General features: G+C 46.6%; 1 protein-coding gene across 2 annotated transcripts in view; it reads left to right on the forward strand.

Annotated features, from left to right (window-relative positions):
• The window catches only part of col22a1 (collagen, type XXII, alpha 1), a 45406-nt gene that overhangs the window by 14926 nt on the left and 13812 nt on the right, over positions 1 to 16668 (forward strand). For both annotated transcript variants that reach the window (XM_030347688.1, XM_030347689.1), the window contains 28 exons: positions 83 to 136; positions 223 to 276; positions 1511 to 1564; positions 2189 to 2242; positions 2333 to 2377; positions 3898 to 3951; positions 4035 to 4088; positions 4811 to 4846; positions 4961 to 4990; positions 5191 to 5244; positions 5450 to 5503; positions 7703 to 7756; positions 9567 to 9620; positions 9737 to 9790; positions 10169 to 10222; positions 10989 to 11042; positions 11222 to 11266; positions 11388 to 11450; positions 11557 to 11610; positions 12437 to 12478; positions 12736 to 12768; positions 12918 to 12971; positions 13709 to 13762; positions 14045 to 14098; positions 14195 to 14248; positions 14442 to 14495; positions 14860 to 14964; positions 15789 to 15833. In XM_030347688.1, coding sequence (XP_030203548.1) covers positions 83 to 136; positions 223 to 276; positions 1511 to 1564; positions 2189 to 2242; positions 2333 to 2377; positions 3898 to 3951; positions 4035 to 4088; positions 4811 to 4846; positions 4961 to 4990; positions 5191 to 5244; positions 5450 to 5503; positions 7703 to 7756; positions 9567 to 9620; positions 9737 to 9790; positions 10169 to 10222; positions 10989 to 11042; positions 11222 to 11266; positions 11388 to 11450; positions 11557 to 11610; positions 12437 to 12478; positions 12736 to 12768; positions 12918 to 12971; positions 13709 to 13762; positions 14045 to 14098; positions 14195 to 14248; positions 14442 to 14495; positions 14860 to 14964; positions 15789 to 15833 — 1470 coding nt within the window. The remainder of the gene's footprint in view (positions 1 to 82; positions 137 to 222; positions 277 to 1510; positions 1565 to 2188; positions 2243 to 2332; positions 2378 to 3897; positions 3952 to 4034; positions 4089 to 4810; positions 4847 to 4960; positions 4991 to 5190; positions 5245 to 5449; positions 5504 to 7702; positions 7757 to 9566; positions 9621 to 9736; positions 9791 to 10168; positions 10223 to 10988; positions 11043 to 11221; positions 11267 to 11387; positions 11451 to 11556; positions 11611 to 12436; positions 12479 to 12735; positions 12769 to 12917; positions 12972 to 13708; positions 13763 to 14044; positions 14099 to 14194; positions 14249 to 14441; positions 14496 to 14859; positions 14965 to 15788; positions 15834 to 16668) is intronic.

A 16668-nucleotide genomic window follows, 5' to 3' on the forward strand; every position in this document is an offset into this window, starting at 1 on the left:
ATGGTGATCCCCGCCCTCACCGCATGTCCGTGTGACTCAGCGCTGTCTATAAATTAACCCCCTCTCCTCTCTCGGTCTGCAGGGCGACTCCGGAAGCATCGGGTTAACAGGTCGCGATGGACCCAAAGGAGTGAAGGTAAGCTCAGTCATACAGTTCACCTGTACGATGTGTGTGCGTTTAATGGTGAAGTTGTCTGGTTTAATAGTTTCTATCCGAAACAGGGAACTGGTGGGATTCCAGGGATCGATGGCTTGCAGGGCGACAAAGGAGAAAGTGTAAGAAGGGAACACTCAGACGTTGAATGTTTTCATTGGGGTTATTGTTTATTATTCATGTGGATGAAACTCTGCACTCTTTTCACAGAGGTGCCATTGTAGGACCAATGCAGGTGCTGCTCACCACTTTAATGACGGGTCTGCTGCTTCATGTACCAGGGTGCCTAAACCAGTGGAGATGCCACACCACAGTTTAAGGCCCAATCCCATTTCTACCCCTTCCCCTTACCACTCCCCCTTGTTTTGAGGGGTAAGGGGAAGGGGTAAAGGGAAGGGGTAAGGGGTAGAAATGTGATTGGGCCTTAGTCTACGGCTCGTGCCCTGGCACACAGAAGGATCAGACCCATCATTAGCGTTTGGAGGGACACCTGTGTTTGTCCGACGATGACACCTCTGTAGAAAGAGTCATGTTAATAAATAACAAGAAGATATACACTCTATAAAACCCTGTGACCGCCCTGATCACCTATGGAGATAAAATGACATCTGTAGGGAACAAATAGAAACAATGGACGCCCCTTACTTAAGAAATGTCCCACGAGAGGGAGTGCTGTTCTACCTAATATCAGCGTGGCTGTGTGTCAGTCATAGCTACGAGTAGCGCAGGCTGTGTGCTCAAAGCAATCACAGCTGTGCTGCTATTCAGTATAACTGCATGCCCTTGAGTTTGCTATTGCTTTAAAACCACTGATCTGCAAGCTCCATTTATTAGTTAACATTACGAACTGACGACAGATGAGTTTTAGGATATTTTTGTTTGTTTAATAATCTTTCTGTTGCCACCAGCACAGTACTTCCACCACTGGACAAAGACTGATGTGACTGTTATCAGGCAACACACTAACATTTTACTCGCTTGTACATTTTTGTAGTTCCGCACATTACCGCAGGTCAGCTACTTTATATCGGCAGACATTTATCTGTATGTTTTCAGTTATTGTGCAACCAGGGAATCGAGATTTTGTTGACAGTTACTTTGGTGGCACGCTTATGATCGTTAGTGTAGCCGAATTAACCGAAATTATAAGAGACGGCTGTAAATCAGAGTGAGAGATAGGGATACGTGAAGTGATATGTATAGTTTAAAGTCCCAGCGCTGTTATATTCATGGAATGCCTTTTTGTCAAAGCATTTGACTTGGTCTGCACTGTGAAACCAGGATAATGAACAAATAATGAAGGTGATATATAGATCTGTTTCCCTGCATCATACCATCTCTCCTCTACCCCGGCAGGGTGAAGGCGGAGCCCCTGGTGTAGCAGGACTGCCCGGGTCAGTGGGGCTAAAGGTCAGCTGAGACACCCTTCTCTCCCCCTCCTCTTCCTCCCCCTCCTCTTCCTACTTCTCCTCTGATTGCTGACCAGGCACAGCATGTTATTATACCTGTTCCATCAGAAAGGGCAACTCTTTGACCTATTTATGCCATAGTTGGTCGAAGTGAGAATTTAAAGAAACAGGCGTGTGAGTGTGGATACAAACTGGCCAATCAGCTGGCTCGTTCTGCTGTACGCTCTCCCCTAAGTAGAGGTGGCTGAGGTCAGATCAAATGAGGAAAAGAGAGGTCCCTCCTGAGATTGAAGATTGGAAACATCATTCTTTCAGAGGGATGCTTTCAGTGTTTGTAGAACTTTTCCAAAAGAGAGAAATCAATAAATGTGAATAAAATAAAATGACTTTGTCGACAAAACTACTTGTTTCACCAGTATGCGTTTTTAATAATCTTTTATGCTGGGGATAAAACTGGAAAACACTGTGATTTGAGGTCAAAGGTCAGCCAGAGATCATGGCTCATCCAGGCTCGGCCAATGTTACTAAAAAAGCAACTATTTTGGTACTGCTTACTTTGCTTTTCGGGGCAGCAACACAAACTCTATGTTATAAAAATCTAAAGTGGTTACATTTTGTTGAATAGGGAATCCAAGGGGATTCAGGAGTACCTGGCGTGCCTGGATTCAATGGTGTCTCTGTGAGTATTTTCCGTCATATTTTAATTAAACGTGTTTGTTTCTAGTCGTTCAACACACTGATGTCCCAACGCTGTGTTTATCTATCCTAGGGAGAAAACGGATTCAAAGGAGAACAGGGAACTCCCGGGACCAAGGTACACATTCACAACGTCACCTGGAGTAAAGAAAGGTGGTATCGTAGCTTCAAGTTTATTGGAAGTCTGTCGGTTTACACTTTAGTGTATTCTCAGGTTATTTCTCACTGGGAACCCTTTGTAAAGCACTGCGCGCCCTTATCCAAAATGACTCAATATCTTGGCTGAGAGCAATCCAAGCATCTACTAAAATGCTTCATGACAACCGATTCCTTGAGCTGCATGACCTAGTTTAAGAAGAGTGACTGGACAGGGAGCAGTGCAGGGATGGGAACCAGAACACAGAGCCAGTAGTTGCGTATTTTTTTGGTATAATCGGTCGTGCAAACGGCTGATTAGACATGACGATGTGTAACAAACTCCACGGAGGCGCGACTACGCGACAAAGTGGTACGGAAAGGTCAATAATCAACAACAGCTTTCATGGACTGAATTGTGATCACTTCACATCACATCGCACAAGATCTCAGACGGCAACGTCGGAACCACAATGGGCAGTTGCCCAACCTGTTTTCTCTAGAACAACCCCCCTCCTCCCTCCACTCCTCCCGGTAAGCCGACAGAGCCAACGGTGGTAAGACCACATCACAAGACTCCAGGGTTAGTAGTTGTCAGGGTAGTGGAGCCTTCCAGAAGCTCTGCACACCGGAGCTTCACTCATTCCCTGAGTCTGAACATCCCAGAGGAAAGGCTGAGTGTGTGTGCGCGGAGTGTGTGTGTGTGTGTGTGTGTGTGTGTGTGTGTGTGTGTGTGTGTGTGTGTGTGTGTGTGTGTGTGTGTGTGTGTGTGTGTGTATGTGTGTGGGGCTGTAATAGTGTGAACAGATGTGGCTTCCTTGATAGACTCTCCAAACTTCCTGTCAGGGATTGTGCGGGGGCGTGTTGGCCATAATGCTGTTCATTCAGGACAGGCTAGAGAACCTGTGGCTAAGCCCCCCCCCCTCCCAACCCCCCCTTCTTCTTCCCAGGCCATTGCACTGACTTCCCCTGCAATGCAGAGTGTTAATACGTTAGCCGCAGGTGGCATACAGCCACTACAGCTATGTTTGGTGCATTGCGTGATTCCTCAGCGTTTAAGACTCGGATCTTATGGAGTCATAAGTCCTGCACGGTTTGGTGCAGTGCAACGATCAACCTTGATTAAATGGAAAGGTTGGAGGCTGGAAAGGACCTTTTTAGGCTTTCATGTCAATAGGTATTACAATGTCAGGTTTTGAAGGTGTTTCTAATGGTTTGGGCCATATGGACCTACTTTGCACTGTAACAACATGGTTTAGTTATTGCAGTGTCGCTTGTTGAGTTAAGCTGACAGTTAGTCAGTCAGTCAGTAAGCCCATATGGAGGATCCATTGCTGTCTTGGCAACATTCATTATTAAGCCACACAGAAGCCAACCATTCATCCCTGTTTGCTGCCATAAAAGCCCATCTCAAAAGCAGTAAGGCCTTCAGTGAGAGAGCCACAATTATTACTTTGTTTTTTCTTTATCGTTATTTTACGCATACTATCCTTTGTATTTTAGGGAGAAGTCGGTTTGTCTGGATTTGCGGGAAAACCTGGGTTTCCTGGGAAAGACGTAAGTTTTGAATGTCACGTTGTTGACGTCGCTCCAACTCCAGGCGACGAGGCGTGACATTTATTCTGTCTTCTACCCCACAGGGCTTGCGAGGCATGGTGGGCGCTCCTGGTGCAGGTGGGACCAAGGGAGATAAGGTACGGGCCCCCCATACTCCATCCCAGCCCCTGCTATCTACACACAGCTCTCCTTCCGGGCCCCCCACACCCCATCCCAGCCACTGGAATCTACACATAGCTCCCCCCCCCCTCTTCCCCCTTCAAACACCTTTTTGGCAAAATTGCCCAAAAACAATTAAAGTCAGAAGATATGGCGGCAGGGGGCGGCGGGGGCGGTGTAAAGCGGCTAGAATCCCCCGCCGCGCCGACAGCGCAGCCTGGAGCCTCCCGGGCTCTCGGGTGCTGTCTCGGCTTTCCAGACATTCCAGCGACGCTCCGCAGTCTGCCTTCAAAGTCCGCCCCGGCGCTCCACAGACAAACGCCACCGACCTCGTTTTGTCTGTCTGTAATTACCCGCTTTCAAGAGTGCTCCTCGTCGCTGCGCACGCGGACGAGACGCAGACGCGCTCCCCCCCCCCCTGACGTTTCCTTTGGTGCGCATGCTTGGTGCTAACCCCCGCATGCCACCGAAACTGTGCCCAGCGATGCCTACTGAGTCTTGTGGGTGTAGCGCGCACACGCGCACAATACACACACACAAACACACAAACACCCCCCTGCCTACTTTAAAGTCAGACACGAGGCACTTTAATAAAACTGCTTATTCATTGTGTTCACATCATCCTAATAACATGACTTGTGTATCAATGGCTGACATTGTTGTTGTTCTGCTGTTGTCTGGCTGTGTGCCCGTCCCACAGGGAGAGAGGGGGCCCGCCGGATTACCTGGGGATGTGGTGAGTGCCATATTTAGACGGTAAAAGGTTATTACACCAGAATCGACAGGCTGATGGGCTGACTGACGGAATAACAGCTTTATAAAACATACGCCTGGGCATTTGTCTTCCCAGGTCCAAAAGGATGGTTTGAAGGGCGAAGAGGTAAGTCGACATGATTTGCATACATATTATGCAAATTATAAAGTGTCTATGCAGTAAATGAACAGTCCGCGTATGGAGTCTATTATTATCCGAAATAGGACACAAAATACCTTGACTGAAAGCGTTCCTACGTTGGAGAATAGGATCCATTACCTCTGAAGAGATAATGTGTAAAGCGTATGGCTTTGACCTTTTCCTAGGGATTGGCCGGACCCCCGGGGGCCCCAGGAGCCATCGGACCAGCAGGGCCACCTGTAAGGATTTAATACTTCCTTTCCAAACATATAATGTTTCCTGCTGTGGGCCTTCTGGGTAATCCATTGTTGGGTTTGTTGAACAGAACCGCCTGTTTAAGGCAGCACGTGGCCGGCCTGACTAGAATCAAACCAAAAGCCTCAGCGATGTGCTGTCTCACCTCAACCTTTTTTTTGTTGTTGTTTTGCTTGTTTGTTTTCCAAGGGGCCTCCTGGTAATCAAGGATATCCAGGTGAACCTGGAGAATTCGGCCAGCGGGTAAGGAGTGCTTCTGTAGGAAATGTCTGTTGGTTCCCCTGGGATGTTGTTGCTGTGTGCATTCGAATCCTTAAAGCAGCTCAAGACCAGGGACTAGACCAAAGACCAAACCAAGAAGTAGACAAGGGACTAAACAAAGGACTAGACCAAGGACCAGACCAAAGACCAAGGACTACTAGACCAAAGACCAGGGGCTAGACCAAGGACTCAACCAAGGAGTAGACAAAGGACTAAACAAAGGACTAGACCAAGGACCAGACCAAAGACCAAGGACTAGACCAAAGACCAAGGACTAGACCAAAGACCAGGGGCTAGACCAAGGATTAAACCAAGGAGTAGACAAAGGACTAAACAAAGGACTAGACCAAGGACCAGACCAAAGACCAGGGGCTAGACCAAGGACTAGATCATGGACTAGACCAGGGGCTAGAGCAAGGACTAGATCATGGACTAGACCAGGGGCTAGACCAAGGACTAGATCATGGACTAGACCAGGGGCTAGACCAAGGACTAGATCATGGACTAGACCAGGGGCTAGACCAAGAGCTAGACCACATTCTAGATCAAAGGCAGGGTTTACTGCAGCACAAGCTCAAACATTTTACACAAATGTCACCTCACTGCCATAAGCCCTCTTGAACTCCTTGCTCTTGCATTTTGATTGCGCATGTGTGAAATACGACTGGAATGAAACATTCTCCAGCAGCATTATTTATTTTTAGAGGGAGTGAAAATCCTATTTTCTTAGAATGAAGACATCATACTTGTTTTATTCTTAAGAATTAGGATATGGCTCTTGAGCACTGCTTGAAAGCTATTACCTCTGTTCAGCCGCGGCAGTAGTAGAAGGAAGCGATCCCTGCTGTTTCCAGACGCACGGTGGTGTGTAATTAACGCCTTTGATTGCTAACCCCCTTACACACACTCTTAATGGGGAACAATCAACATCAAACCAGCAATATCAGCCTGGAAGGCAACATGTGTTCTGGTGTTGATTTGTGTTTCTGTTTTTGGCGTTTTTGCGCGTGCCTGATTGACCTTGACCTCCTCACCTCACGTGTTCTTCCTGCTCCCTGCTTCCTCTCACACACATCATACTCTGTAGGATAGCTCCCCCTGGAGGCTAGGGCTGTTGTTGTGCACTTAAAGTGTGAACAACCTGTTTCAGCTCTCATTTTAACATTGAGGTACATATTTATTTTTTTTTTTTTTTTGGGGGGGGGACTCTGAGGAAGGAGTAGGGCCATGTTCTAGGAAGAAGGGGGCTGTGTCATCCCCATGGTGATGAACCACGACAACTCTACCGTCATTGTGTAGCTGCTTTTTATTTTTACTATTACTATTATTATTTTTGTTTTTGTTATTCATTCTTGAATGGAATTGAATTGTTGTTTTTTTTGCAAAATTTGTTTGTTTTTGTTTTGTCTACATATTCGAAATAAACATGCAAGAAAAAAAAATTGTGTAGCTGCTCTAGAATGAGAGCTTTTCTATATGAAATGTGGGTGCCCGAGAAATGTAACCCACTCTCGGACGCAGACATCAAAATCAACCAAACCTCCAACTGAGTCTCCGAATGGTCATCTTGTGCAAACCTTTTGGCTGAGAGACACGCTTCAGTTATCCACACTGCACACCTTTTTTTTACTGTGTGTGTGTGTGTGTGTGTGTGCGTGCGTGTGTGTGTGTGTGTGTGTGTGTGTGTGTGTGTGTGTGTGTGTATGTGTGTGTGTGTGTGTGTGTGTGTGTGTGTGTGTGTGTGTGTGTGTGTGTGTGTGTGTTAGTTTTTGTGTGTGTGTGTTTGTTTGTGTGGGGGTCCTCTGGGACACATGCTGGTAGTTCAGTTTACACCACCAGGCTGTTTGTCTACTTCCCCCCTGAGCCTGTGAGATCCTGAAGAGCGATCTGAAACTGAGAAGCCTGACAGTTTTGTGGCTGCAGACAGAATTCCCAGATGTGACCAGGAGCTAAAGAATACCAGCATCATATCAATAGTTTATAGTGTTGGTGCTCCTTTTTCCTTAACATTACATATAACCAGGATGTAAAGAATACCAGCAGCCTATAAATAGTGTCTAATGTTGACTTTACCAATACAGACGTGAATATATGAATATGGTGTTCTGTTATGGTCACTTACATTTATCACTTATTACACAAATAGGAGGACAGAATAACCCGTTGTGTGTGGCATTTCAGGGAAAGAAAGGCGAAAGTGGATTACCAGGAGTCGATGGCCTCCCGGGAGCAGCAGTAAGAACTGTTTAAAATACATTATAATTAAAACATGCACTATGTACGTGTTTCCCGGCAGCAGCCTCCAGTGGCTTGAATCGTTACTACAGTTTGTAGTCATGAGCTTTTCCCTCGATTGCGGTTTGGGGAGAGGGGGGATCAAAGTGTACCAGAATAAAAAGATTTACAGATTGAACGTTTAAGATGAACAAAAACCAATAGGTTTGTGAAATTTGAACAAGTTGTGTTCACAATTCATTATAAGTTCAAGGATAATATCTGTGCTGTTTTTCTTTCTGTTTGTTTGTTAGTGTTACACCAAAAGTCTGCCATGACATTAATTGTTTAGAATTAATCACAAATTTTTCTCACTTCATTGAGTTTTGCATGGTTGTCTCTCTTATCTAAAAATCTAAAATGCAATTAATTAAACATACATGCATGTCATTTAAATACATCCTTGTGGATTAAAAACAGTGCCTGGATGAGGGCTGAACTAAAGTCCCTAACACATAGCAAAAATAAATGTGTCCCTCCCTCCGAGAGCTTCCTGGCTCTACGCCACACAGCTGAACTGTTAGAATTTGGCAAGTGTATTTGGTTCTCTTCCACTGATCTTTCCCTGCCACTTTCCTCCATGATGTCACCATATGTCTCTATCAGTCTTCTGCTGGTCAACAGCAGCGACACTGCTCATTATCAATCTATCTATATGTCTCCAGAAGCCACATGCAGCATAACTGTCTGCCCTTACGCTTTCACAGACTGTGTTTATGTGTGTTTTTATGGCAGCAGCAACATAACTTAACTGTGGTTGCCATAGTTACTGTTCCTGGTGTAAATATAACACAACACTTGGCTCGTTGTTTTTTGTCACAGCAGTAAGTGTTGTGTCAGGGTCTTCTGTCGCTTACCCAATTGAAAAGTGTCCAATAGCTATGCATGCTGTGTTGACTGCAGGATTATAGCAATGGGAACGTTTAAGACATTTCTATTACAAATCATCAAGCATTAAACAGCCTCGATGATGGTGTTTTAAGCACAATGTTGCCCTCTAGTGGACACAAGCAGCCGTGGGTTTAAATTCTGAAGTGGAATGACTGTGTAATAAACACTTAACGGACTCTAGTATTCCCATTACTTCCACCTGATATTCTAACCCTGGCATAACCTTTAGCGCCATATCATTATAATACATGCAAATCGTTTTGATGTATCTTTTGGATCAGCAGAGAACAGATGCTGACAGACAGCCTGTCAGAGGGTAGAATTACCGCGTTAGCTACAGGCTAGTGGCCGACAATTGCACGCTACTGCTGGGATGGACCATTCTGCAGCCGGCGTGGGGACAGATCGAGACGGGGCCATTCAGATGGATAATTCATGATTCAGTGGCTCATTGATAATGTATCAATGTAATTATCATCTCTCTCTCTCTCTCTCTCTCTCTCTCTCTCTCTCTCTCTCTCTCTCTCTCTCTCTCTCTCTCTCTCTCTCTCTCTCTCTCTCTCTCTCTCTCTCTCTCTCTCTCTCTCTCTCTCTCTCTCTCTCTCTCTCTCTCTCTCTCTCTCTCTCTCTCTCTCTCTCTCTCTCTCTCTCTCTCTCTCTCTCTCTCTCTCTCTCTCTCTCTCTCTCTCTCTCTCTCTCTCTCTCTCTCTCTCTCTCTCTCTCTCTCTCTCTCTCTCTCTCTCTCTCTCTCTCTCTCTCTCTCTCTCTCTCTCTCTCTCTCTCTCTCTCTCTCTCTCTCTCTCTCTCTCTCTCTCTCTCTCTCTCTCTCTCTCTCTCTCTCTCTCTCTCTCTCTCTCTCTCCCCCCCCCTCCCCCTTCAGGGTCAGGCGGGCATCCCTGGCCCAGCAGGATTACAGGGACACACCGGACCCCCTGTGAGTGACACCACCACACCAGCGAGACCAATGCATCTTATCAATAGTACACTAGACAGACAGAAACGCTCTTTGACGCTGTTTGGTGCCCTTACATGTCTTCTTCTCTCTCACAGGGTCTCCCTGGCGAGATCGGATTCTCCGGCAAACATGGCGAGTCCGGCAAGGCTGTAAGTCACGTACTTTAGTAGTAGTAGTAGTAGTAGTAGTAGTAGTAAATACTTTATACATCACTTTGGGGAAATTCAGGTAGCCAGTAGCAACAGTCGGACAGTAAAGTTGACAAACAACAAAATGGACAGTAGCAGCAAAGTCAACAAAACAAGTCAAAACAAGTCAATAAAAGTCAATAAAGTCGATAGAAAGTGAGCAATATTGCACATAATTAAAATTCCATATAAAAAAGACTCAGAGGCAGATATAGAAATAAACTTAACAATACGTATAACAAATAACATTTTAAACATGGTTAACATAATCTTTTCTGTCTCCGTCCTTGTCTTCCCGTTCCGCTCCCGTCTCCTTTCCTACTTCTGTTCTCTCTAAAGGGTCTTCCCGGGAAAGACGGTCTGGATGGCCTTCCAGGAAATGATGGCGGCCCGGTCAGTCTGACAGGCACACACACACACCTACATATACGCACACACACACATACACGCACACACAAACACACACACACACACACACACACACACACACACACACACACACACACACACACACACACACACACACACACACACACACACACACACACACACACACACAGACACACACACACACACACACACACACACACATATATATATTCGCATACAACTATACACATAAAAACATGTACAAAAACACACACACACACACACAAACAAACACAAATACACACACAAACCATAAACATACACACCTATACACATACACACATACACATACGAACACACACACACTCACACGTACATACACATATACAGTATAAATCCACATACACACAGTCACACATACACAAACACATATATCCACACACACTCATTCTCAGGTTAGCCTGTAGCTGCCAAGTAGGAACAGGTTATGGTTTGAGCAAAGATTATTTTGCCAAATAAAGGAAGAATTGAATCATTTCCTGTTAGTATGGCTTCATCACCTTTCAAATTACTTTAAAGGCTTCCACAAGGGCTTCTTGCTTTGTACAACAAAATATGAATGGGGCCTATGCACATATGTACCACTATCACTTATTGTTATTATTGGGGACATGTGTGCATATGTTGCACTATGTATCACTTATTGTTATTATAGGGGACATGTGTGCATATGATCCTTGCCCTTACCTACCTGGCTAGAACTGACCGTCGGTGGTGTGTTTCTCTGCAGGGACCCAGGGGCGAGCGAGGAACCGACGGCTTATCTGGCAAAGAGGGGCTCAAGGTACCAGGTCTCACTCTACCACACTCACACACACCTTCTTACACTTAACAACTACACTACCATACATCTATATTATAATTATATTAAAGTAGTGTGACACTAAAACTGTATTTCTGAAACAATAGACTAAGGACTATGTCAGTGTCGTTATCCTCAGTCTTATACATGTCCTTCCCTAGGGCCAAGACGGACCCCCGGGGCCGAGAGGACCCCCAGGGGAGAGAGTGAGTCTGCACTCCTTCTTCCTCAGTGTGTCATCTTGGCGTTTGGTTTGGCAGGCCATTCCCGTAAGCCGCCGCACACACTGTGTCCCAAGCAGAAATAACTCTGGTTTGTGTGCCCCAGGGAGAGGCTGGTTTGAGGGGACCGGCCGGTGAGGAGGGCCCCGGTGGGATCAGGGGAGTTCCGGTAGGTCCCGCCCACATCAGAGGCCCCGGTTGGTTGTGTTGACCCGGGACGGTCGTTATGATGTGCAGGTGGTGTGTGCTGATGTGGACTGTGTCCCGTGTTGTAGGGAGAACGAGGAAACGATGGAGGACTTGGACCTAAAGGAGCAAAGGGCGACAAGGTAAACATGAATGAATCAACCCCCTTTTACAACCTCAAAAGACAACTGACTTTGCTTTGTGAAAAGGTAACTCTTAATCAACTGATACACACTTCTTTCTGACCTCGATATCATTTATTTTCTTTATTAATTGTGTATAGTTATGAACCAAGTTCCATTGTACCTACCAATCCCAATTTAACATTTCTATTTGAGCTTTCTATATATTTTTTATTTATAATACAGCACAAATGTGTTGTTAAAGGCTATTGTATAGTATTATACTATACATTGTAGTGATAGGGCCTGTCTGAATACCACCTACGCCAAGTTCAGACTTGGCGTTCATTGATGCACAGACTTGCGTACTCGGTAGTTCGGGACGGGAAAGTACGACTCAGGATCACAAACGGCCGAGGACACACGGCCGCGCGTTAGGTGAAGACGAGACGCAGACTTCTGAGTGGAACAATACTTGGGCTGCGTCTAATGCCGTCTCACGAGTCCTCAAGAACACAAGTACAGACACGGTCGGTCGCTGATGGAGAAAGGGCTTCGGTCCCTCCCATGTGGCCTCAGCCGTTATATAAGAGATATATATATACCACAGAGGTGTCATCGTAGGACGCAAACAGGTGTCACTCACAACACTTATTATGGTCTGCTCCTTTAGTTGTAACGGGCACAGGGTAGCAGGCTTTACCAGGCAGGAGTCGTCTGCCCTGGTGCCCTGTTACATCAAAGGAGCAGGCCCTTATTAGTGTAATCAGGAACACCTGGGTGTTATCAGCCTCCATCTGATTGGTCCTTTGCCTGGATACTGACAGAACAACGTGTCTCTCCCCAGGGGGACGTCGGTGGCCGGGGGCTTCCAGGCATACCGGGCAACGTGAGTGAAATATGGTCACGTGTACGACGGCGTAATGTGGTGCTTTGTTATATTTATAACGGTGGTCCATGTCATGTGTCACGGGGAATGGGTTAACCTAGCGATTATTTGCACTTGGTTCTATGAACATCCTTACTGTAGCCACAACGATATATTGTTTCACCCTCTTATGACAAATGTACTTACTGCAAGTCGCTTTGGATAAATGCATCTGCCCAATGTCCTGAATGTAAATGTTATGTGTTGAAAACACGCAGGTGGCCGAGGTTATCCAGGAGCCAGGTGAACCGGTAAGGGCAGGTTTTATTGAAATGTCAAATAACGTTGGCTCCTACACTAAATTCTTTGTTGGTCTGTATACCATGCATAAGAGTAGGACTCTTGATTTTAACTTTGGTAAAGGAATGGTCTAATGGAAATGAATCATTTTGTCCCACAGGGGAAACCGGGAGAGAAAGGAGAGAAGGGTGATCAAGGGAAACAAGGAGAAACGGTGACGTGACTTTTGATTTGTTCGTCTATTATTTTATTGTTAGTTTTGTCTGTTTTTATTTATTTCCTTTCAGCATACAACACTGCATGATGAGCAATGCTCTTGGTGTCCATTAGATGTCAGTAGAGATTAAGATTTGATCACCTACTGTACAACTCAAGTGAGAGGGAGGGACTTTCACATCACAGACAACTAAATTAACATACTGCCCCCCCCCCCACACACACAAACACACACACACACACACACACACACACACACACACACACACACACACACACACACACACACACACACACACACACACACACAAAGACATGCACATACATATAAAACACACACACATGCACGCACACACGCACACAGACACACCTTTAACAAGCAGAATTGTGCTTTACTTCACTTTTGCCGATTTAATTGAGTTCACCGGAGGGATTTGAGGTCTGCTTTGTGTAAAATTACTTTTATTTAAAAAGCTATTCAGTCATACTCAATTTGGTCACAACTGCATCCATCTCCCAGCGCAGAAATAGCTTAGCACGCAGGCAATGCAACCTGAGGTAATACCTTGAGCCAACGTGAGTAATACACTCTGCCGGTGCCAAATGGATTTGTCATTCATCATGGGCATGAGTATGACAATGCATACAATCTTTTTGTGTCCGCCAGTGTCCATTCTGCTGGTGTACTGTGTGAACAAAGTGTAACCGTATTGTACCACCTGCTGTGTTCCTCAGGGTCTGAGAGGTTTACCTGGAGAGCAGGGCTTCAGGGGACTTCCCGGGGCACAGGTACCCACACTAAGCACCAGCCACAGCCTGACTCCTCCCTCACTATTTCATTTTATTGTCCAAAGTGTCATTCATATTTATAGCACGATTGTTATGGTTATGGGTATTGCTGTCATCATTTTGTTTTACACTAAAAGTTTAGCAATCGCACACAAAATAGTTAGTCGTTGAAGAAACAAGTGAAATAAAGTACTTTTAATCGTAATAGTGCCGTAGATATTGAATCGACCACTCAAAAGTTCATGTTCTCATGGTCATGTGACTTTCCCCATCCCAAACCAGGGAACCAAAGGAGACGGCGGCATTCCCGGGGAGGTTGGAAGGGTCGGAGACGCTGTAAGATATTTATTTATTGCGCTTTTACGTGCGTACGTGAAGTGTACAGTCCTGAGAACACGTCTCACAGTGGGTTGTGACCTCTCCCCCCAACAGGGCCCACCTGGACCAGCCGGTATCCAAGGTGGACGTGGACTACCAGGAAATGCGGTACGTTGTTTGATCTGGGATGAATGAACTCCTGACGCTGTGTTCAACCATGTGCTCACCTTACATCACACACACATCACTCAGAGGACTTCTGTTGGAAAAATTCAAGCCCATCGTCAGGACTCCAGACTGTGAATCTGACGGAGTGTGTTGATGAAGACAGCAGCTTCACTCTGTGTGTGTTCCTGTGTAGGGCATCCCGGGAACCATGGGGCCTCCTGGTCCCATCGGAGAGAGAGGAGAGAAGGTCAGTGGACCAAACCTAAACCTTAATGTGTTTGTGTGTGTGTGTGTTTTTGTGCGTGTGTGGGTGTACGTGTGTGTGTGTGTGTGTGAGTGTGTGTGTGATTCCCCCCTCAATTTGATAATATTCCCTGCGATTCTCTTTGACACCCTTCCCAGTCCTAACCGTCCCTGGAAGGAGGGATCCCTCTTTCTCTGTTCCTTTGCGAGGTATCCTTGATAACCAAGAGACCTTGCTCTTTGGGGGGCTAGGGTCAGGGGGGGTGTCATAATGATAGTGTGGCCTGCGAAGCCCCCTTGAGACTGTAACTGTGATGAAGGGCAATACAAACCCTTTGTACGTTTCTCGTCCGTGATTGATGATCCAGGGCGAGGGGGGTAAAGAAGGAAAAACGGGAGCTGCAGGCCCCCGCGGAGACCCCGGTCTCAGCGGGCCCCCAGGACCCACAGGAAAGGGCAAAGACGGCCCAGATGTAAGACCCCCGCTGCTGTACCTGATCAATATGACCTGTAAAGACTGCGTGTGTGTTCATCACTCTCTCACCCACATCCAATGAGCTTGTCCGTGTTCACTTCTAACCCTGTGTCTGTGTGTACGTTAGCAACACAGGGACACAGGACATCAACGTATCTGCCGGCCAGGGCCCTTTTGTCAACATCTCATCAGTCAGACACTGATGAGATGTTGACACGAAGGCCCGCACTGGCCGGCTTCCCGTGCGCTAATGAAGGCTAAAAGGGTGCTCTTATTGTAATGGAGAATGGCTGTGGCACGTTTACGTCTGCTGCTGCTACTGCAGTGCAGGTCTATTACCTCGTCACCGGTGCAGAGCCCTGCCTCAGATCCCAGTCCTCGAACACGGAGCCAGTAAGAGGCAAACACCTCGACCGCACGCCACGGTCGTCCGCATTCACCCGACCCCTTTGCACACTTCAGCTCGTTTACTCTCTCCACATATGGCACATGTGCTGACCGTGCAAACAGGAAACGGCATCCAACAAAAAACGCCCAAAAAACAAACGTGTAAAACGAAAGGAAAAGCTACTATGAGGGGCCTCGCACATCAAACCAACATGTGAGCGCAATGCGGGCCGTGTCGCAGTCAAAGCAGCGGTGGTTAACACGGAGACCAGGTGCAGGCCCCGAGGGACGGCGCTTTACTGCGCTCACACAAAGAGGGAGCCGCCGCATTACTCCACTGACTTCCTTTTGTAATTAATTCGCCCTCAAAGGGCGTCCTAATGCTGGCTGTGTGAATGCCAAGTGATGTGATTGATGTCATTTGTGATAATACAGGGGGAGCCCGGGCAGCCCGGCGTCCAAGGACCTCCAGGGCCGCAGGTAATGCCCCATCACAGTCCCCTGTGTGTGTTAGTGTGTGTGTGTGTGTGTGTGTGTAGGTGTTTGTGTGAGCGTGTGTGTGTGTGTGTGTGTGTGTGTGTGTGTGTGTGTGTGTGTGTGTGTGTGTGTGTGTGTGTGTGTGTGTGTGTGTGTGAGCGTCTGTGTGTAGGTGTGTGTTTGTGTTTGTGTGAGCGTGTGTTTGTGTTTGTCAGCGAGCGTCTGTGTGTAGGTTTGTTTGTGAGCGTGTGTGTCTACGTGTGTGTGTGTGTGTGTGTGTGTGTGTGTGTGTGTGTGTGTGTGTGTGTATGTGCGCATCTGTGTGTGTGTTTTCCCCAATGTGAGAAAGCTTTGGGGTCCTGCCTCAAGGTGACTTGTGGAGGTAGCATACAGAGCTGCTTTCTTTGTCACCCCCAAATAAATAACCAAACACACACATTTATTCCCGGCCGGGATGGAGGAAACAATTCATTTCCTCTCAGAAAGAAACTAAAGCAATTTCTTGAGCCGTCATACTTTGACCAGTGCAGTGATTATGACCTGCTCTGGCCAGGAGAGCGAGGGCAGTGGAAGGGAAAGGCCAGACAAGGGGCATTCGCTGGATTTATGGCGCTAAATGGTTCACCCACATCGCCTCCATATTTCCTCCCTTACTGAGTACCGAAATGTCAACGACAGATTGGATTTTTTTTCTCTCCTTCCCTTTCTATATATTTATCATAAATGATCAATAAAGTGTTGTTTCTGGGCTCAGCCACCATAGAATTAGACCCGCACCACCACAGCCCAGAGAGGGGCGCTCCAGGCAAGGGCTGTGATGGATAGCAGCCTTTCCTCA

Source organism: Gadus morhua, chromosome 22 (genome assembly GCF_902167405.1).
Source record: "Gadus morhua chromosome 22, gadMor3.0, whole genome shotgun sequence".
Taxonomy (NCBI): Eukaryota; Metazoa; Chordata; class Actinopteri; order Gadiformes; family Gadidae; genus Gadus; species Gadus morhua.